Source organism: Panthera tigris, chromosome F2 (assembly GCF_018350195.1).
Source record: "Panthera tigris isolate Pti1 chromosome F2, P.tigris_Pti1_mat1.1, whole genome shotgun sequence".
Taxonomy (NCBI): Eukaryota; Metazoa; Chordata; class Mammalia; order Carnivora; family Felidae; genus Panthera; species Panthera tigris.
The window spans coordinates 72,140,220-72,162,695 of record NC_056676.1 but is presented as its reverse complement, the minus strand read 5'-3'; the positions used below and the strand labels follow the sequence as shown (position 1 = coordinate 72,162,695).

At 45.5% G+C, this 22,476-nt stretch overlaps 1 protein-coding gene across 1 annotated transcript in view; it reads left to right on the top strand.

The window, feature by feature from the left end:
* ADCY8 (adenylate cyclase 8) overlaps positions 1-22,476 on the top strand; it is a 221,129-nt gene that overhangs the window by 97,391 nt on the left and 101,262 nt on the right. The window contains exons 5-7 of the mRNA XM_042973080.1: positions 4,409-4,536; positions 16,937-17,095; positions 21,001-21,271. Coding sequence (XP_042829014.1) covers positions 4,409-4,536; positions 16,937-17,095; positions 21,001-21,271 — 558 coding nt within the window. The remainder of the gene's footprint in view (positions 1-4,408; positions 4,537-16,936; positions 17,096-21,000; positions 21,272-22,476) is intronic.

The window sequence follows — 22,476 nt, the reverse complement described above, 5'->3', positions numbered from 1 at the left end:
AGAAAAATGTGCTTGCAAATGGGCAGAACTTCACAGATAAGACCTGTTTTCCGTGTACATATATATTTATATATTTATATTTCACACACACGCGCGCACACACACGCACACGCACACGCGTGGCTCAAATTTGGGGCTCAAATTTTTCAAAGAGGCTGCAAGCCTCACGTTTTGTTTACAAGAAAAATGGACCCTGGGCACAAATATATTCACCACATTGTGTGTGTCTGCACCAGAAGGGTAATAAAGCATTTTACACAGTTTCCTTCCGAAACACAGTTTTGTCAGGAGATCTACATCCTGGACACCGCCATGTTTTCTTCAGTTTCGTAGAGACTGCATGGCGTACAAAAGTCAGATCAACCTGAGTGTGAATTCCCATTCTGCCTCTTACTTGCTTCATGACCTTCACTTCCTTGAGCCATTGGGGAAATGGCACGGCTCAAAACGTGGTCGTGGAGACTCACCGGCATAGATGTTACGCGTTTAACACGTAGCCTGGCACATAGTATGTGCTCAGTAAATGCTGCCTCCTTTCCCTACGTAAGTGTTTCCAAAATGCTTTTACCTCTGTTTTCATGGAAAAGCCACTGATTAAGAGTCGGTGAATTATCACCTATGGCCCATAACGTTTAGTTTTTGGAGTTTTCATTTAAATTCCAGTTAGTTCACATACGGCGTAAAATTAGTTTCAGGTATACACGACAGCGATTCAACACTTCACCCCGTGCACATCGCAAGTGCCCTCCTGATCCCCGTCACCTGTTTCACCCATCCCCGCCACCCCTCTCCCCTCTGGTAGTTATCGTTTGTTCCCTTGAGTTGAGTCTATTTCTTGGTTTGTCTTTCTCCTTTTTTCCCTCCATTGCTCATTTGTTGTCTTAAATTCCACATGTGAGTGGAATTATATGGCATTTTTCTTTCTTTGACGGACTTAGTTCACTTAGCATTCTACTCTCCAGCTCCATCCATGTTGCTGCAAATGGCAAGATTTCATTCTCTATGGCTGAATAATACTCCCTTGTGTATATATACACTGCATCTTCTTTATTCATTCATCGGTCATCAAGATGAAAAGCTTCTGCACAGCGAAGGAAACAACAAACAAACCTAAAAGGCAACCTACAGAACGGGAGAAAATATTTACAAATGACATCTCTGACAAAGGATTAGTATCCTAAATATACAAAGAACTTCACAAACTCAACACCCCCAAGCCACGCCATCTAATTAAAAAATGAGCAGAAGATTAAATAGACATTTCTCCAAAGAAGACATCCAGAGGGTAACAGACACATGAAAGATGCTCACCATCACTCATCATCAGGGAAATACAAATCAAAACCACGAGGAGATACTCCTCACCCCTGTCAGAATGGCTAACACCAACAACACAAGAAGCAGTAGGTGTTGGCGAGGACGTGGAGAAAGGGGAACCCTCCCGCACTGTTAGTAGGAACACAAAGTGATGCAGCCACTGGGGAAAACATTATGGAGCTTCCTCAAAAGATTAAACATAGAACTGCCCTGTGACCCAGCAATTATACTACTAGGCATTTATCCAAAAACTACAAAAATACTCATTCAAAGGGAAACATGTGCCCTGGTGTTTATAGCAGCATTATTTACAATAGCCCAACTATGGAAACAGCCCAAATGTCCATCCACTGATGAATACATAAAGATGCGGTCTGTATATACATAAAGGAATATTACTTTAGCCGTTAAAAACAACGAAATGTTGCCATATCATTACTTTTAGCCAGCTGATTTGTGGCACAGGGAAATTTTCACATATTTCCTATCATACTGAAATTTTCATATTTAAAAACAGATGTAAATCCTCCCTGCCCTCCCGTGCTCAGAGTTATGATAAGACTCAAAGGAAGAAAGATCGTTGAACGCTCGGATGGCTGTTTCCAGGTGTTTGTTGTCACTGCTACTGTTGCTAACTGATGGCCATTCTTACTTTGTTATGTATCAAGAACAAGATGGGTTATTGTGACACGTTTCCTGTATGGGGAATTGAAACTCACCTATCAGTGGCTTCAGTGATTTATCCAAAGTCAGACAGCTGGTAAATTTGACCAGAATGCAGATGTTGGATTCTTAGACCAAAGTATTTCCTGCTCTACCCTTTCCCTCCTCCCTCCACTGCCGACAATCCCAACTCCTGACTACCATTGCTCCTGACTACCACCACAGCTGGTTCTGCCCCAAAGAGTGTGGCTAGTTGAAATCACTTCCTGAGCCCCCAGCCTCAGTGTCCTCAGCAAAATCCAAATAAGGGATTTAGGGGTGCTTGGATGGCTTAGTCTGTTAAAGCATCTGACTCTTGATTTCAGTTCAGGTCATGATCCCAGGGGCAGGGAATTGAACCCCGTGTTGGGCTTCATGCTGAACGTGAAGCCTACTTAAGATTCCCTCTCTCTCTCTCTCTCTCTCTCTCTCTCTCTCTGTCCTGCTCAGACTCTATCTCCCTCTTTCTCTCTAAAGAATTTTTAAAAAATTATTGAAAAAACAAATGAGGGATTTATTCCATCAGTGGTTCTCAAATGCTCTTTGACAACAAATGTCAGGAAGTTAAGTGTGTGGCCATGAGATAAAATACATCCATGTTATATTTATCTGCAATGTAGTGAGTTTTTATAATAATTTTATTTAGTACAAGAAACTTTCCTGTCTCTTAGGAATGTATTTTTACTTTTTTCGTGTTAAAAATGCCCTTTTTTTAATAAAGCCATGGGGACAGTGGATGGTGCTTGGGTTGTTATTTTGTTTGTTGATGAATTTTTCATAATTCTTTGGCAAAATATAAAATTGAACCCTAGAATAGTCCCCAGGTCCTCTTTTTCTTAGAACTGTCCCATGGATGCCACAAATCTGGAAAATGCCAAGACCCATAGAACAAGTGCTCTCTGGTTCTGTTCCACACATACCACTAGGGGTCTTAGAAGAAACAGCTGAAGGTTGTAAGCTTCCCTTCTTGATCAGACCTCACCAGAAACTGTCTTGCCAAATTAGCCGCATCAGAGCAGCCAAAGACAGGAACCGCAAGCTCCTAAAAATAACACTGGGACGGCCGTGCGTGCCATCAGAGCTCTAAGGATCGCAGCTGTGCCCCACTTGGGAAGGTTGGCAAAGCCCTGGCCGTCTGATCCAGACGGAGAAGCACCAAAGCCATTTCTGAGCCTCTTTTCCCTCTCTGATATTTGGGTTTTTTACTGGGAGAGCGATTTCCTTCGTTTGTCACCCAAACACAATGGCTGAATCCGTGATCAGGTCAGGAAGCCAACGTGGTGCTGTATAGGTTGATAACCAAGGTATCCACCGGGCTGCTGGTGTCTCGATGGGCCCCTTTCTGTCTATGCCCCTCCTTCTCTGCCCTTGGACCCCGGTCTCCAAAGGAGAGCCTCTCACCCAAAAAGCCCATAAATCTTTTCGACTTCAGATCTGGGATGCATTGTCAGAGGTCATTCAGCCCCGTCCGTGTATCTAGAGAAGACAGAAGGGAAAGTCATCTGTCCATGATGTGAGAACACTGGGTCAGAAGTCCACCTCTTTATCACAGACACAGGCCCCCTTTCTGCCGGACCCTGTAGTAAGCCTTGCATCGTATCACCCATCCTCACCGTCACACGGTGAAGTCCCATTCGTTTACCATTTTATAGATGAGGCAACTTGTCAATCTACCAAACAACTGTGTCACCCTCACCACCTGTGAAATAAAAGCATTGTACCTACTTCACAAGGTTGTTGTAAGGGTTATGTCTGTTTAGTCTATGCTGCATCGTAGGGGTTGTTATTCATCGTCTTTGTGTCAGGGCCAACGCTTGACCTACCGTGATGCCCTATAGACATTTTTTCCAGTGAGTGAGTCTGTGAATTGGTACATGAATAAAAGGATATGTAGGACATAATCAGCCCTCCTTCTTAAGGTGCTAGAGTTGAAAGAACAGGCATCGCTGAATGATTTATACTTTTAAGTGCTTATTATTGAGCTAAAGATTGCTGAAGCGTGTTCATTCAGAGACTCGTCCTGCACGAAAACATCGAGATGCAGGATTCACAGAGGAACACTGACCGTGCTCATTCTTTGCCAGGCCTGCCCGTATGATGAGTGTTCATCAGAAGGCTAGTATGTGACAGAGCCAGGATATAGCCCTGTATCTGTTGGACTCAAAATCCAGTGTTTTTGAATAACTCCATTCCACTGCTGAACCCCTGAAACCCTTATTTAGGGTACCTCCCCAATATTTTAGCAAGATAATAGAAGCTCATTTCAAAGGTAGGTGCTCTGCCCCCAGGGTGAAGACCGCTTGACTCCACTGCCCTCTTTCAGGAGACTTTCAGGAGCACTTGCCTGTCTGCTGACTCAGTCCTCTCCTCTCCACCCTGTTCCTTCCAGGAGCATCACTGCCTTCGCATTAAAATCCTGGGGGACTGTTACTACTGTGTTTCAGGGCTTCCAGAGCCCCGCCAGGACCACGCCCACTGCTGCGTTGAAATGGGCCTCAGCATGATCAAAACCATCAGGTAATCCGGGGTCTCCTCCGTAATTCCCAGGCCTTCAGTGGGCACAGAGACGAACCACCCCATCTATCCTTTGTGGTAGATCACGCGTGTGTTGAATGGTGACGCCCCTTGACTTACGTCATGAAACCTGCATGGCCGTTAGTTCTCCCGCACGAACCGGTGAACCTGCCAGCTTCATCGTGTTCTATCTCTACCTCACTTTCAATGACTCGTGCAGCAAATTTGTATTACCAATGTCCTTGTGGGGATACATCGAGGACCGAGATGAGCGTGGTGCTTGACTTCGGGAAGGTTACTCAGTATGGTACCGTAAGTTCTGAGATGAATCCAAACCAGGGTGCGTCAAGGGGAACAGAGGAGGAGCAGCTCCTTTGGGCCAGGGTGCTGGAAAAGGCCTTCCAGAGTAGAGCCAAGCTGTTTTCTGAAAGGTGAACGGATATCAGACCCTGGAGGAGTTTGGGGCACAGCTGGACATATGGGGACATGCTGCAGTGACAGCTGGTGAAGCCTAGGGAGGAGAGGGCCAGGACAGATGGACTGCAGACTGAGACCAGGCAGGGCCCACAGGGCCTTCTCAGCCATGATAAGGGTTGCACTGTAGCCTGAGGCCCACAGGAAATCATTGTAGGGCCACCGCCATGGTTGGTTTCCTGGGTGCTTTTGGCTTTGGTCAGTGTATCTGGTAAATAGAAGCTTAATCAAGAAGGCAGGAGGGATTGAGGTCAAGGATTTTGGAATTAGACTGTGGCTCTGGGACAGATGCTCCGTGTTGCCAGAGCTCCCCTTGAGCTTCTAAATGTGGTTGCAGAGCCTCCAAGCGTTACAGCCTTTCCCAACCACAACAGAGACAGTAAGGAAGGTACGTGGGCTGAAGTCTTCTCTGTGGCTCATGCCTTCATCTTACAAGGGAAGAAGAATCCTGCCATTAACAGGCCAGAATATTCTTTCGTGAACTCACGCCTCGGTTGTGTGGTCTAGCAGCCATGTTTGTGACCATTGGCCTTGTCCATCTGGATTCAAGAACAGCAGGAGAACAACTCCTGAACCCCACACATATTCTCCTCTGAAGGCTCAGCCCAACTGCTGGCTCCCGGGACCAAACCCAGAGTGGGCAGGAGGGATCTATGCAGTTGGAGCCTCCCTTTCTAGAGCCTGACCATGCCCAACACGGTGTGCCTGGGCTCCTTCGACCTGCTGATAGATCCCTGACTTCATTCAGGTTTAGGGAAGAGGTCTCTTGACATCAGGAAATGCTGTGTGGCCCTCTAATTAAGAAGAGGACAGAAGCTCTTTCTCTAAATGTGATTTTCCTTCATTGATGTGACACTGGTCATTTCAAGACTTGGCCATAGATTACATTCCCGGTGGGCAGATATGCTGGCTGACCCCTAGGCTCCCACCTCTGGGACCAACCCATGACCAGGGCCAGTCAAGGTGACGTGGTGCTTTGCTATGGGGTGTATGATGCAAATCCAACCATCACCATCCCTAAGTCCAAGTAGACAGGTGGAGAGTGACAGGACACGCCCCCTCTTTGACAGCAATTCAGAAGTTGTTTCCTCCACGGCCTGTGGAGAGAGGAGCCCAAAAGTTCCAACCCAAAGTTCCCTTTTGGTCGATGGAAAAGGCTGCAGGTGCTTCTTGGCTATTAATTTGGACACTGGCGAGTCTTGCCCTGAAAACTAGGGTGAATTGTAATATTCTAGCTGGCTTCAAGGAAGGCCCCAGGACACCCCGAAGGCTCTATGTTTTGTGTGCATTCTACAACTTGTTAGGTGTGTGAAGTTTGTTCTACCGGCCAATCCGTAGGTCAGTCAACAAAGAATCTGTGGAGCTCTGCCACGTGTCGGGTGCCACCATACTAATCCCTAGAAGTACAGTGATCAACGTGTCGTGGGTGTCTTTCTCTCACCCGTGGGTGTCATCACCCTGGGTGATAACGTGGATTTGCTGTCTGTGAAATGAGGAGATTGGGCCAGACCTGCTCTGAAGTCTCTGCCAGTTCTGAAAAGCTGTGATTTTTGATCACCCACATCACAAAAAGGCTTCCTTTTTTTAAGTTAAAAATTTAATTTAATTTAATTAGACTTAATTTAATTTAATTTTTCATTTAAGTCCAAGTTAGTTAACAGAACGTAACATATGTTAACGTAGTTCACATCGCTGTGTCGTTGACACAGTGCCATAATGATTGCAAGAGAACTCGGTGAGTCATCACTTACATCCAACACCCAGTGCTCATCCCAGCAAGTGCCACAGACTTTCCTTTTAATTTAATTTTGTTTTTTATGGTGAAATCGTGGACAAAAAAAAAATTGCATGGGTCTAAAGTGCAGAGCGTGCTGCTTTAATGTATGTGTACGTTGTGGAATAATTACAAAGGCAAGTTAGTTAGTGAGCATCCATTGCCTCACTTAGTGGTCTTTTTCTCATGTTTTTGGTGAGCCCACTTGAGTTCTACCCTTCTGGCAAATTTCAGGTATATGCTACAGCATCATTCACTGTCATCACCATGCTGTACGTTAAGTCCTCAGAGCTTACTCCTCTTATAACTACAAGTCTGTCCCCTTGACCAATATCACCCCATTTCCCCCACCCACCCCCAGCCCTGGCAACCACCTTTCTACTCTGTTTCTATAAATGTGGCTTTTTTGTTTTAGATTTCACATACACAGTATTTGTCTTTCTTTGTCTGGCTTATTTCACGTTGCGTAATGCCCTCCAGACTCATCCTTGTTGATACAAATGGTAGGGTTTCCTTCTCTTTTTAAGGCTGAGTAATATTCCATTACGTATACGTAGATGTACATGTGCATGTATATACATACCACATCTTCTCTATCTATTCATCCATAGACTTTCCATGGGAGTTTGTATCTTGAGCGTAAACAGCAGAAACGCTGCAGAGAGGGTTTTGCAGAAGAGATGAACAGCGATCATCAAAATGCTTAACATACTTACAACATGGTCATTTATCTCTCTGGAAAAGACCTCATTCCTCCTGACCATTTTGTCCAGTGTAAGGTCTCCTTTCTGGAGTTCCGGACTAGGTCAGTGAGAGGTCAGGTTTGGATGCGTTGAAATGACTCGAGGGCTTTCTCTCATCAGTTTATTAAGGCTACTTTTACTCTTTAAGAATAAGACAGTTCAGTAGGATTTTTTAAACTGCATAACTCAGAGTCTATTAATATTCAAACACTCCTTGATTACAAGAGAGGTGACTGGAGGTCCAAAATTAATTCTTCCAGTTAGCAAGAAAACATGATGCGGGGGAATAAATAAGAACACTGGAATTAGGCAACTTTAGTTGCAGTAGGTTCAGACTTCTAGAGCTTCCACTCTTGCTGTCTGCTGTTGCCAGACTGAGGAACGACGGGCAGGCAGTATTTCTGAATGTGTGTAGAAGAGAATCTCATTTCCATAACTGTATCAAAAAGTTCACAATCTTAACCATCATTTACACAAGATGCAACTTTTTCTTCAGACCCAAAGGCACTTGTTCCAACTGGAGAACTTACTAGAAGTCATAAGGTCTGGAAGCATTCATAACATCGTACTACGCGTGTTGTTGTGTAATGAAAATAAGCCATTTATTGAATGGTGTTCGCAGACTTGATGACTGCCCCCTATATTTGTCATCAGAGATCGATCCCTCTTCGAGGTATTGTCCCCACCTTGTCAAGGTCTCTCCTTGTGCCTTTTTTGGCATTTCCTCAAAGAGTTGGGGTCCCACCGTGGTCCCCAGAGTGCGCAGTGAAGGGCCGGTGCTCTGATGGCCAGATGGCATCTGGATCCTGGGTCTGTAGATCCCAAGAGCTCCAGTAGTTCCTTTGTTGGTTGATATTTACAACCTTTGCACAAATGGCAAACCAGCTCTCAAAAGAACCCTGACCCTTATTCACAGATGAGTCTGAATACGGGATGGAGGTCGTCCTGCGATCCCAGACTGCTGAGGACAGGTGCCCAAACCAGGAGAGGACACGGTCAGCTGCTGCTGGTTAGAACACTAGGCAGGATTCCCAAGTGAGCGAGGGTCGAGGCAGTCAGAAGAACGAGTGTGACCAAAGTCATTTCCCCTGCCTTTTGTCTTTTCCAGAGGTATCTCCACTCTAGTCTTTTTGATGGGAAAATAGAGGTGTTTTCCTGGAAAGAAAGGTGTCAACAATATGCCTTCCTAGCTGTTAAGAATGGCAGAAGCCCTGTGTGTGCGTGAATGTGTGCATGTGTATATGTATAGAAGTGCAGTGTTTATGTGTACGTGTGTGTCTGGCATGTGTGTGTGCACACGTGTAGTGTGTGGGTGTGTGCATGCATGTGCGTGCACATACGTGCCTGTACACGTGTGCAGGCGTGTGTTTGTGCACATGTGTGAATTTGTGCAAGTGTGTGTGTGTGTCTTCAGCATTTGAAGCAGGCCCTTGATGATCACTAGTTAGTGCACAGATAGTTGGTGACCTTGCGAGACAACAAGGGAAGAGCGATACGATTCGAGCCGGCGAGCCCGAGCGTCTCCGCAAGAGACAATACGTGATGTAAACATTTAAATTAAACCAGACGTGGATCAGAATAGTGAACTTATTTATCAGTTGACAGTGCTCCAGGGATTTGGGAAGGGATTCCACTTTACTGAAGATAGAGTCTGTTGCTGGGTCATGCCGACCATGGCGGTGTTCCCTGAATGAATGGTGACTTACGGGCAACGGGTCGAGCGTATGGCCTGCAGTCAGCAGACCTCATCTGGTTTCTGCTCCTTCCTGTTATTGGGTGTGTGACCGTGGACAAGTGTGACTTGACTTCTCAGAGCCTGCAGGGACTCTGCTGCAAAACGAGGATCGTAAGATCCAACCTCAGAGTATTCTTTCGAAAACTCAAATGGATTTTGAAAACTCAAATAACAGGCACATTATGACCGTCCACATATTTTTTAATAGAACCTTGCAGTTAAGGCTGAGTTTGGACACCGGAAAATTTGGCTCAGTTAAGTTATAGAAACCTATTCCTTTCTTACATTTTCTATTCTGTTCTTGGAAAATAATGATAATAGGGTTTATTGACCACCTACGATGCTACTTGCCAAGCACAGAGATAAGTGTTTTACGTGCATGATCTCATTAAGTCCTCACAACGATCCTAAGAGGTAGGCAGGGGTCGTAGGCAAAATACTGAACCACTCGTGTGACCACAGTACGGAATAGTCCAGGGCAGCCAATCAGAATGGATGGCAGCCATTACCAACCAGTATAGTTCTACAGGTACATCCTGACTCGTTGAAACTCTGAAAGTTGGCCTCTGCTTTTACCAGAGAGGAAACTAGAGCTTACAGTGTTTGTGTAATTGCACAAAATCACACAACCATTCAGTGGCAGAACAAGGAACACCCATCTGGAACCTTCTGACTCCGAAGCCATTGGCCTTCACCGTCTTAATGCCCCGCCTCTCACCTCCAGGCTTCTGCAATGGCTTCTGATGTCTGAAACCTCCCATTAATAGCCGAAGGTTCAACACACAGGTCAAGAGACTGTCCATACATCCCTGATAAATTAGCAGAACCGATACCGAGAGGGAGGGGACGTCAGTTAACATCTGAGAATAACAAGATCGTAAGCCTTAATCAAGCCTCATCGTAAATCCATTCCATCAAGAATGCTTGATTTTAGAAACCTGGTATTAGCTAGATGAATGGCAAAAAAAAAGTGATTGAGTGTAACTTTATGTCTCATGAAGCACTTAATACCATTTCATGCATGTCTGTTCATAAAATTAAATTCACTAAAATAGGCTTAGATAATAGTTCCATTAAATATATTGCAAAGTGGCTCCAGGGGGCTCCCCTTCACACACCCCGGGTCTATTTTGGGGGAGGCTTTAGAGCTGAGAAGACACAGGGGTAAGGTGGGCTGCTACAGGCAGTATCCTTGTTCATGATCTGAAAAGGTTTCCTGGATGAATCTTCATGAAGACTGCAGAGTCTGGTCTTCTCAGCGCCTTTGCTAAAAAGTCATAGAATGACACCAGCATGGCGAGCAGGAACTGGCTGGTCCCCAACAGTTACTTGGAGCAAAGATCTTAATCCCTGTGGTGGAGTTGCCCTGCCAAGCCACACAGCAGGACAAGGAGTGAGAAACAGGAGTTTTTGCCGCCCTTCCTGGAGGCAGAAATGCCCAGGCCCCCTCCTGGTGTCTCCTGCTCAGTCTCTCTCTCTGTTTCTTGTATTTCTTTTGAGCTCTTTTTCTCCACTCTCCCATCATTGCCCCTTCCTTCCCTCCTTATTTCTTTCTTTCCTTCCTTTCTTCCTTCCTTCCTTCCTTCTCTCCCACCCTCACTCCCTCTTTCCTTCCTTCCTTCCTTCCTTCCTTCCTTCCTTCCTTCCCCTTTTTTCCCTTCTTTCCTCCCTCCTTCTTTCCTTCTCCCTCCCTCCTTCCTTTCTTCCTTCCCTTCTTCCTTTCTTCCTTCCTAACTTCCTTCCTTCCCTTCCTCCCTCCCTCCTTCCTTTCTTCTCACCCTCCCTCCTTCCCTCCTTCCCACCTTCCTTCCATCCTTCTTTCCTTCCCTTCCTCCCTCCCTTCCTTCCCTCCTTCCCACCTTTCTTCCTTCCTTTCTTCCTTCTTTTCCTCCTTCCTTCCTTCCTTCCTTCCATCCTTCCTTCCCACCTTTCTTCCTTCTTTCTTCTTTCTTTCCTTCCTTCCTTCCCCCCCTTTTTACCTTCCTTCCTCCCTCCTTCTTTCCTTCTCCTCCCCTCCTTCCTTTCTTCCTTCCCTTCTTCCTTCTTTCCTAACTTCCTTCCTTCCTTCCTTCCTTCCTTCCTTCCTTCCCTTCCTCCCTCCCTCCTTCTTTCCTTCCATCCTTTCTTCCATCCTTCCCTCCTTCCCACATTTCTTCCTTCTTTCTTCCCTTCCTTCCTTCCTTCCTTCCCTCCTTCCCTCCCTCCTTCCTTTCTTCTCACCCTCCCTCCTTCCCTCCTTCCCACCTTCCTTCCATCCTTCTTTCCTTCCCTTCTTCCCTCCCTTCCTTCCCTCCTTCCCACCTTTCTTCCTTCCTTTCTTCCTTCTTTTCCTCCTTCCTTCCTTCTTTCCTTCCCCTCCTCTACCAATCACTGTCTCTTTTTCTGTCCCCCTAATGCCCCCTCTCTCTTTGTTCTGAAATACCATTATCTACAGCAGCCATAAAGCCCCCTCTCCTCTTAAAGATGTAGCAGTCAGAGTGTTCTTCAGTCCATGGACAGGATTTTTTTTTGAAAGATTACTTACAATGGTGGAGATTGAATATATCTAGTAATAATAGTTGATACAGCTGTGATTAGTGGAAGTTTCAGCATGTGCCAGGCACTATACTAAAGTTCCTAACTCCCCTCACCTAAACCCTGTGAGGGAACTACTGTTACTTTCCCCACTTTCCAGAGGAGAGACCTGAAGCTCTGATAGGGTAAGTAACTTCTGATCAATGGCACACGGCTTGTAAGTGGCGGATAAAAGACGCTGAGCCATGTCCAGTGGACTCTGTATATGCAAAGGCAAATAAATAGTTGGATAACTTTTGGCATACTACAAAATAGAAAAATGGGTAACCATGAAGCACCATGGTTTACATTAATATTCAGTGGTATAAGAAAATGCTTGTGAGTGTAAAGTTTGCTTATTTATTTTGAGAGAGACAGAGAGAGAGAGAGAGAGAGAGAGTGCAAGCATGAGCGGGGGAGGGGCATACACAGAGAGAGAGAGAGATAATCCCAAGCAGACTCCACACTGTCAAGAGCCTGACTGAGGGCTTAAACTCACCACCCGTGAGATCATGACCTGAGCTAAAACTCAGAGTTGGACGCTTAACCAACTGAGCCACGCAGGCACCCCAACCTGTGTTAATTCTTTTGTAATTACAAGTCGGTATTACTAACAAAAATCGGTATCAGCCGTTCTTTTGGGGTGTTTGAATACACCAGGTTGAGTGCTTTATGTACGTGATTTTACCAAGCGTCCTAGCGGTTCCACAAAGGACCCCTTCTCTTTCCCATTGCACCTGAGAAGGCAGCAGGTGGGGGCTAAGGCACCCAGCCTGAGACCCACAGCCAGCGAGTGGGGAAACCCAGCTTCACATCTGGGCCTGCTTTAATGCGGAGTCTGCCTCTCGGTGGCGTTGAAGTGATTTGCGTTGAGGAGCCCACACCACTTCCACTGCCAGGGGGGAAGGGGGAATATACGTTCGCTGTAGTTCCCGCAGGCAGCAAGGGGTAGAGCCAGCATTCGAACTCCGGTCTCTGCCCCCAAAGCCAAGGACTTGGGTGTCCTTCCTCCCACGGTGCCAACTGCTCCCGTGTGGAAGTTGGTCTTTTTGTTCATCCATTTACTTAACAGTGGAGAGAGTCTGATTCGCAGATCAGTGATGGCTACCAGATGATACTTCCCATCATTCCTCCAGCACCTTCTACAGATTGATTAACTGGCTTCAGAAAGAACCATTTGGAGCCCTGAAATCAAAAGAAAAAGTCTCATTTTTTTCATGCTCTGCCACTTACCGAGCCCTCTCCTCTTTAACGACACCCTTAAAAGAAATGACGTTTTCAAACTTTTGCGGGTCTATTGTTGTGTTATCGGTCCCCAGCTTGACATACAGCTGCAAAAACGAATAATAATTATTATCGCTTTGAGTTTTTATTTTATTTATTTATCTTGAGGGTGGGGAGGGGCAGAGAAAGAGGAGAGAATCCCAAGCAGGCTCCGTGCTGTCCGCGCAGAGCCAAAAACTAATAATTATTCAGTGCATTCTTTACCTAAAAGAAACGTTAGACGGAAGCTTAACGTGAGAAGCAGAGATGCTTTATTTGAAGGGGGGAGTTGGGTGGGGGGGGCTGCCGCCTCCCCAGCTGGCAGGTCCAAAGCCATCCCTGTGGTTCCCAGGGCTCTCAGAAGCATCCGAGGACCACGTGGGGCTAGAGAGCAAGAAAAGTCTCTGAGCTGTGGCCTTTAATTCAGGAAGTACTTTGGAGCATGGACCGACCCTATGCGCTCAGCGCTGTGCTAAGGTCTGGGCCACGTGGAAATACAAGATCATACCCTCGCCCTCCAGAAACTCAGAGTTGGTGGGGAGGAAGGAGAAGGTGCGGGTGTTTAGGACGCAAGTGATCTGCAGTCATTTTCTCTTGATCTGCGGCTGGTGGGACACAGCAAAATATCCCTGGGGCTCCGCCGTGGAGGAAGTGGGCGACACTCGGAACTCAGAGCAGATTCCGTTCGTTTTAGCCTCGGCAACGCTCACGGCGTGGGGGTGTCCGCATCCGTGTCTGTACGCGACACACATACAGGCGTGTGCCATGTCCGTCCCCTCCAGCACTGATCCTGAAACACGGTTGAGGTGCTGTGCAACTGCCGGGTAGCCTTTCCAAGGAGGATGATCGATGCCTGTAAATTATTCATTACTTTCACACCGTTTCATGGCTGTCTTTCGTTTGAGACAAGTCCCAGACGGAACAAAAAGAAAGGGAAGAAAGAAAAAAAAACGCAATAAGGAAATTTGGTCCTGTTAGGATTTTTGCCTGGTGAAAGAAAATAAAAGACCTAAATGCCTTTTCATTAAGACGTTCGCATACAGTCCTGTGTCATGTTAATTACCTAATGGCATTAGCACAGTGTGCTGTTCCCCAGTCCCTCACAATTAGTTGGCGAAGCATTTTAACATCCTTTACCTCCTTTGGGGCTCACAAAGCCTCCGTTAGTAAAACAATCTGCTAGAGCTTTATTTTGTAACCATTGAAACTCAGGGTCAGACTGAGCTGTTTACCCAGGATCAGGTGCCATATACAGCACCTGTGTTGCAAAGAGGCCGAGGTTTGAAGACACCACTTTGGTCCAAGAATCCTGCTGACCGGCTCTGTGACCACAAGAAAATCCTTCTACTTTCCTGGGCTGCAGTCCCTTCATATGTGATAAGCGACCAACTCGTCCTACATCTGTGCCACACACTTTCTCAACTCTGCATGCATTTATGCACTTAATCCTGACAGTGATCTTATGATCCCCATTTTATAGAAGGAAGTTAAGTAATTTGCCTAAGGTCATGCAGAGCCCATATTAACGCCTACAACCATAGGGGTTAATGAGAAGAAGGTACGTTGGAATAATGATTGTGCCAGTCAGCATAGCCCTGGTTATGCTGAAGTAACAAACATCCCACCAAATCTCAGGGTCTTAAAACAGCAAATAGTTTTCACTCACATTTCTTGTCCCCCTGGGAGGGTTGGGAGAGTGGAAGGTTACCACTGTGCATCATCCTCACTCAAGAGCCCTGGTTTAGGGGCACCTGGGGGGCTCAGTTGGTTAAGCATCTGGTTCTTGATTTGGGCTCAGGTCATGATCTCCAGGTTTGTGGGTTTGAGCCCACATTGGGCTCTGTGCTGACAGCGTGGAGCCTTCTTTAGATATTCTGTCTCTCGCTTGCTCTCTCTGCCCCTCCCCCTCTCTCGCTCTGTCTCTCGAAGTAAATAAGCATTTTAAAAATGTTTAAAAAAAGAACCCTGGTTGGGGCACCTGGGTGGCTCAGTCAGTTGAGCGTCCGATTTCGACTCAGGTCATGATCTCGCACCCGTGGGTTCGAGCCCCGCATCAGGCTCTGTGTGGACAGTTCAAAGCCTGGAGCCTGCTTCGGATTCTGTGCCTCCCTCTCTCTCTGCCCCTCCCCTGCTCACACTCTGTCTCTCTCTCTCTGTCTCTCAAAAAAGAAAATAAAACGTTTAAAAAAATTAAAAAAAAAAAAAAAAAGAACTCTGGTTTAGAAGGCTGCCCCAATGTCCTTGACTGATGATTGACACAGAAGGAAGAGGGATAAAAAAAAGACAAAGAGTGTGATTGTTCAGGCTCTTAAAGCCTCTTCCCGGAAGTGAAGGAAGTGAATCGTGCTCCTTCACTTCTGTTCACATTTAGTTGGCCGAAAGCAACGTGAAATGTACAGGTGAGTGCAATCCTCCCACCTGCTTGGATCCTGTGGTACTAAACACAGCTGGCAGACAGCACCGGGGACCTCTCCCAGGGACCTGCCTTACAAAAACTCACGGGAAAAGGCATCAGAGCTCAAATGCTCCTCTCAAGTGCTGGACGCTGTTTCTCCTCTTGCCTCCTTCCGGTTTTTCACATGGCCTCTGCTAGTAGCATCATCAGTGGATACTATAGAGTGTTAACTTCAAAGTTAAAGTTAAATCCAGAAACCCGATTCTTCACCAGGGATGAGGACTGTTTCTTTAGCCACAGACAGTCTTCCATGGCTGCCTTCCTAGAATCTGATTTATTTCAATATTTCTATATTTTCAACCCATCGCAATTTTACCTTCCTATTTAAATAACTTTGTACGATCTTATAGTTTGTTAGGAAGAGCGAACACGAACACTCAGTTTTGTACGTGGAATCGTTCATTCATTTATTCTTTCAGAAAAGGGGGGGGGCAGGGGAGTCACGTTTTTAAGCCCAACTGTTTACAAGGCATGAATCTCCAGGCATAGTTCAAGGGTCAGCTGTATTGTATTCTACCATTTGAATTTCTTTCTACATAAACAACATCATTTAACGCATAAACTAAAAGTGTTTGAACTGCTCTGTACGTTAAGAAGGGATGTGGGTGCCTGTGGAAACCTTCCAACAGTAGCAGTCCTTTCTTTTCTCAAGAAGCTTCGTCCATGCCTGCAGTCAGAGGACCATCTGGTGTGGACCCTGTGAGCTCACTGAGAGCAACCTATATATCAAATTTTGGTGAAGATTTTTAAAGAGCTGTAAATGGGGTCCTAACATTTTCTTCCTGCATGCCATTGGACGAACCCGCTCAGCCCTGGGATGGGAGCGCTCTGTTCGGAGACGGCTCTGGGGATAGGAGGGCAGGAAAGAGTTTTCATCAAGGGAGTGACAGAATGACAAGGTCGCATTTGCGTTTGTGATAGCCGTGTAGAGCACAGGCTGGAGGAAGGTCAGGCTGGAGCAGGGACTCTGAACCAAAGCACCGAAGTATGCTGAAGTAGAATGCTAGCGGGAGGAACAGAAAGAAGGAAACTGAGTGGAAATGAAAATACTTGGGTTGGAAAAGGAGTGTACCAGAGAGAGCGGAATCTATGGTGGATCCCAGGTTATGCACTAGGGGGCAGACAACGATGTTGAGGCCATTCTCTGAGGCAGGTTGTATAGAACGAGCAGGCTTAGGGAGGAGGGTGATAAGGACCCTTAAAATTTCAGATAGAAGACTACGGGAGTTTGGGGGAGGAAGAGAATCCTTCCAGCTACCAGGAAATCTAACAAGGCTTCACGGAAGAGGTTGCATATGAATGGGCAGGAGTTGAACTTACGGAGTTGGAAAGGTTGGGGCTGCCGCCGAGGCCAAGAGTGTCTGCTCTGGCCTTATGCGCGTCTTTTCGTGCACCTATGTCAACAGGTATGTGAGATCAAGGACGAAGCATGATGTTGACATGCGGATCGGAATCCACTCGGGCTCGGTGCTGTGTGGCGTGTTGGGTCTGAGGAAGTGGCAGTTTGATGTCTGGTCTTGGGACGTGGACATCGCGAACAAACTTGAGTCTGGAGGAATCCCTGGGTAAGTCAAAAGCAAAGCCCTTTTCTTGTTTAACCCTTATCGTTTGCTCCCTTTGCGATCGTTTTCCCTGTGCAGAATTTAGAGATCTCCATCTAAGAAACCGTCGTTTGGGCGGAGACAGAACGTTAAAACTTCACACAAACGTTGGTTTTCAGACTTGAGTTCACGCTGAAATCAGCAGAGAAGCATTTTAAAAACGGTGTTGTCCAGACCCCATGTCAGTTCATAGAAAGCAAAATGTGTGCAGAATCTGTAACTTCTTAAAGCACTTCTCCTGGGCAGCCAGGGATGAGACCTCCTGACCTTCTTTCTATACAACCTTACCCTCCCTTGAAAACTCAGCTCTCCAAATGTGAGCAAGACCAATGGGTATGGAATCCTCAAAGGTACTAGTGGCCTGGAAGGGGTCAATGAACCCTGGAAAGTAGTAGTGAGATTCTGCTTACACACATGGGGCCTGATGAGATTTTAGATATATGTAAGCCAGTAAGGTGTACTGACTTTTGCACACTCTTTCTTTCCAAGAGATGATGTGTAATAGGTAGGTAGATGATAGATAGATAGATAGATAGATAGATGATAGATAGACCAATAGACAGCCAGAAAGCTAAGATAGAACGCCTATGCATATTCCTTTCCCCACCCCTCACCCCCAGCCCTACATTTGGAGCCACAGAATTCTCTGGTATCTGTCATCATTCCTTGCTAACTATATTTAATATCAGGTAACATGGTATCATGGGAAATAAACCGTGGGCGTGGTCTCAGAGAAAGCAGGATTTCCACTCTGCCCTGTACTAAGCTCTGTTAATCTTAACAAGTCATGGAAAGCAGGCACGGCACCTAGAGCTTTCATTGCTGTGTCTGTATGCTCTCAAGCCAACACGTACCTTCTCTGAGTCTCACTTTCCTCACTTTAAAAGAAGAGATGGTAATCCTGCTAAGGTACCTGTGATTTGATGCTCCGTATCCACGAAGCTGCGTTTTCTCGTCTACCAAATGGGCAAAACCCACCATTGTGTCTGGGCCAGTTTGCACCATCCACAAAAGGAGGGGAAGAAATGCCTGTCCCCTAGAGTTGTTGGAAGAATGGAGATTGTAGGAGACGATCCATGCAACTAAGCATATAGTAATACCTTTGGCTACAAAACAGCACTTATGCAAACTAAGTGCTACCCAATTGTTACATCTTATTTACGATCATGACTGTTTGTATTATTACATCCTAGCATTTGAAATTACTAGAAAATGTTGGCCCGCCATTCAATATATGAGAATACTGTCTGAGAACTGATTCATTCCCTTAGAGGGAAATGTCATTACGCACGCTGTCATCTGCAAATGCCTTACCCACAGCCTCGGGGCGGTAGAAAGGATGAAAATGAACATCTGAAGCCCAGTTTCTATCAAAACATTTAAGCATATATTGATTACAACTTCAGCAGAGGAATCAGTAATAAATAAAAACGAGGATGCCTTCCACTATGGGAAACATCATATTGATTCAGTACATGCAAATATTAGTTCCCCTGAGCACTGGCAGCAGAATAATGAAATGTAGAATCCAGAGAAAATATCAAATGAAGTTGGTATTTAACTTAATTATTTTAAGAGAAAATCAACCCTCGGACCTAACGAAACCCTTCCAGGAGTTTCCTTTTGCCAGGGAGAAGAAGATGGCTTTCTAGCACCCAGTTCTGAGCCTGATCTGAGAAAGGAGACTGGAACATCCATTTCATAAAAGGTCAAGTGACCTCTCTGTTTTCCTCGGTTAGCATGACTCAGTTCCCAAGCGTTCACAAAATCCATCACGAGAATAATTTGCATTTACTCAACACATTTCTCGAGAGCTCAAAACGTGTTTTGCACACTTTTATTTTTAGTATGCCTTGCCTTTGAGATCGAGGACTATGCACAACGACACTTATTTGGAAAATACGGAGAATGGATCTTAAATGGTCAGAAATGCTGTTTCTTTACATGTCCTTTGCAGTGAGTTATTCCCTGTAAGCAGGGGTTCAGCAGGATGGGTGAAAAGTACAGTGTATTTGAGTACAGTGTATTTGGAAACGCCTCTTTCAAAAAATTTTATTGTTTCCTTGGCTATATATTTTTTTTTAGGATTACAGAAGCCAAGCAAAATATCAAGCATCCACCTTATTCATTCATACACACGTTCATTCATTCATTCAGAGGAGCACTAAAATCAACCTAAGGAAATGACTTCTGAGCTGAATCAGGGAATAGAAAATTATCATGTCGAAAACAGGGAGTGAGCATTCTTGGCAGAGAGAGTGCCTTGTTCTGAGTTTAGTAGTCATGAAATAGCACCTTGAATTTGAAGAAATGCTGGTTACCTGATTAGCTGGAGAAAGCATAGGGTAGAGTAGGGGAGCAGTGTCAGAAAATGAGCTTTGAAGTGACAGAAACCAGAGAATAGAGGCTTAGAAGCCTGTTCAGGACTTGAGTCGTGTCCTATAAGTCTTGAGGATACAAGGAATAAATGACAGTGACATGATCACAGCGGCATTTTTGAGAATAATGTAGTAAGTTAGCACTTGCTTTTGGGGTATGTGCAGTATATCCATCATGTACTGTCTTGACTCCTTTACACAAATCGACTCCTATAATACAGTGACCCTAAGAGGTGGGTACTGTTATTTTCCCATGTTTATGGGTGAGAAAACACATTTACAGAAAGTGTAAGTAGTTTGCCCAAGATCTCTCAGCTAGCAAGTGGTTTCAATCCAGGCAATCTGCCCAAACAGTCGGTGCTAATCATCACCACACTAATCTACCCAGACCGTGATACGTCACAGTAAGTAGTCTGCCTGAGTTAGACAGTTATGAGGACAGAAATGCTCTTCGCCAAAGGATTTACCTTGCAAAGTTCCCACAACTGAAGTCTGATCCTTAAGCCGTCTATTGTTTTGCTAAACGAAACAAAAAATGAAACTTGGATCATGAGCTGGGATGGCCAGTAATGATGTTCAGATGAGTCACTTACCTTGTGAGTGAGCCTAGCCAGCTGCCTGCCTGCATTCCCCAGCTTTGTTCCCTGCTCCTTGACATATACACTTTCTAGAGGAAAGTACATCATCCAGTGCTTTTCCTAAAGGACCCTGCAGGCAGCCCTGTGAACTTGTAAGACCTGCTTTTGTTCTTAAGAACCTTGTAGTCAAGTTGAAGAATCCAGGCATAAATATATGAAAGTCAAAATGGTAGGAAAAGGGGCGCCTGGGTGTCTTAGTCGGTTGAGCGTCTGACTTCGGTTCAGGTCATGATCTCACTGGACATGAGTTTGAGCCCCGCGTCGGGCTCTGTGCTGATGGCTCAGAGCCTGGAGCTTGCTTCCGGTTCTGTGTCTCCCTCTCTTTCTGCCCCTTCCCCGCTCTTCTCTCTCGCTCAAAAGTAAACATTCAAAAAAGTTAAAAAAAATTAAAATGATAAGAAAAGTCCCCAAACCATGAGAAAACTACTGTTGTTTCATGGTGATCTGGACAGTAATTGCTGTCGGGTTCAGAAACATATATGGAACTTGTTCGTCTAGTACAATAACAACGCTGAAAAATCACTGATTCTTGAAGGTTTCTGGGGTCAGTCTGACAGTCATAGGAAAAGCCAAAAGAAGTGCTTAAGTGTGGCTCAGCAAGACTGTATTTTATCAGAGGCTGCAGTGTCCCTTGGGGTGAAGTCAGCGATAATGCTGCTCACTGATTTATGCTTGTACTTCTGTTTTCTCTCATTCTTTCTGCTTTTTTAGGGGAACGCATATTGTCTTTGAGAACTTGTCTTCATGGCACGCATGTGTGGCCCTGATGTTGGCTTTGCATAGGACAAAAACCAGTGATGGCCTTTGCAGGCCCCTTCGGGAGTGTATAATGACCTATGCTTTGTGCACACAGGAGGATTCACATTTCCAAAGCCACGCTGGACTGCCTCAACGGTGACTATAATGTGGAAGAGGGTCATGGTAAAGAGAGAAACGAATTCTTGAGGAAGCATAACATAGAGACCTATTTGATTAAGCAGCCTGAGGAGAGCCTACTGACGTTGCCCGAAGACATTGTCAAGGAGTCGGTGAGCTTCTCAGACAGGAGAAACAGTGGGGCGACATTCACAGAAGGATCCTGGAGCCCCGAACTGCCCTTTGATAACATAGTGGGGAAACAGAACGTAAGTCCTGGCTTCCTTCTTCTGGTTAGCCACGAATGCATGCTGTAGCATACCCCCAGCCCAGAGAGAACCAATTCATCTTTTTAACCTTTTCTCTGCTGAGCGTCGTAATTGCAAACAATTAAACATCTCTCCTATGATGCAGTTAACCTATGTATGCAATTTCAGGAAATGCCAGAAATGCCAGAGGGTTCCCCACACCCTCTTTTTTTTTTTTTTTGACCTAGCTGAAAATAAATGTCCTGTGAAGGTGGATTATAATCTCCACCCCCTCCCAAAATTACTCGTGTTGGAAAAGATAAACCTGATGTTATTAATGTAACCACAAGAGTTGAAGATCAAGTCCGTGAGAATACCATTTCTTAGGCAGCTGGTAGGCGAGGAGTTCTGAGTTGCCCTCTGAAATTCAAAATCAGGAGGGCACTGTTGATCTGGGAATATAAAAGCATCACCAAGTGATGCCCAGGGGGAGCACCAGAGCATTCAGGAGTAGCCTTCCATTTCAGAGCTGCCCACATAGTTCTGTTCCTATTTATTTATTTGTTTATTTATTTTTAAATTTTTTTTTTAACGTTTATTTATTTTTGAGACAGAGAGAGACAGAGCATGAACGGGGGAGGGTCAGAGAGAGAGGGAGACACAGAATCTGAAACAGGCTCCAGGCTCTGAGCAGTCAGCACAGAGCCCAACCGGGGCTCGAACTCACTTACCGCGAGATCGTGACCTAAGCCGAAGTCGGACGCTTAACCGACTGAGCCACCCAGGCGCCCTAGTTCTGTTCCTATTTAATGCGGATTTGTATCTTAAATGCAGGGCAGGGCTACTAAGTGGGTACATAGGTGTAACTCACTAGTAATCAAATTATTTTCAAAATTATTCCTTCCAATACCAGAATCCCACTAAATCCAATGAGATGCTCGGACTCCAAGATGCACCGGAAAAGGGAGACTGATCGGGGGAGAGAACCAGAGAGGTTCAAAGGTGCTCTTATCCCCAGCATGCTTGTCCAGAGCCTGGGCTAAATTACCTGCCCTCTTAGGAGTTTACTTTTAATCATTTAGGCCAAGCACAGGTAGCCGAATTTGTGTCAGTTCATGTGACTCCAGCAGGCCTTTTTAAAGAAACAAACAAGAGCCAGTATATTATATAAGACTTGGAAATAGTTTATCAAACAAAAGCTGAAAGCGCTGTGCAGTCAGTCAACC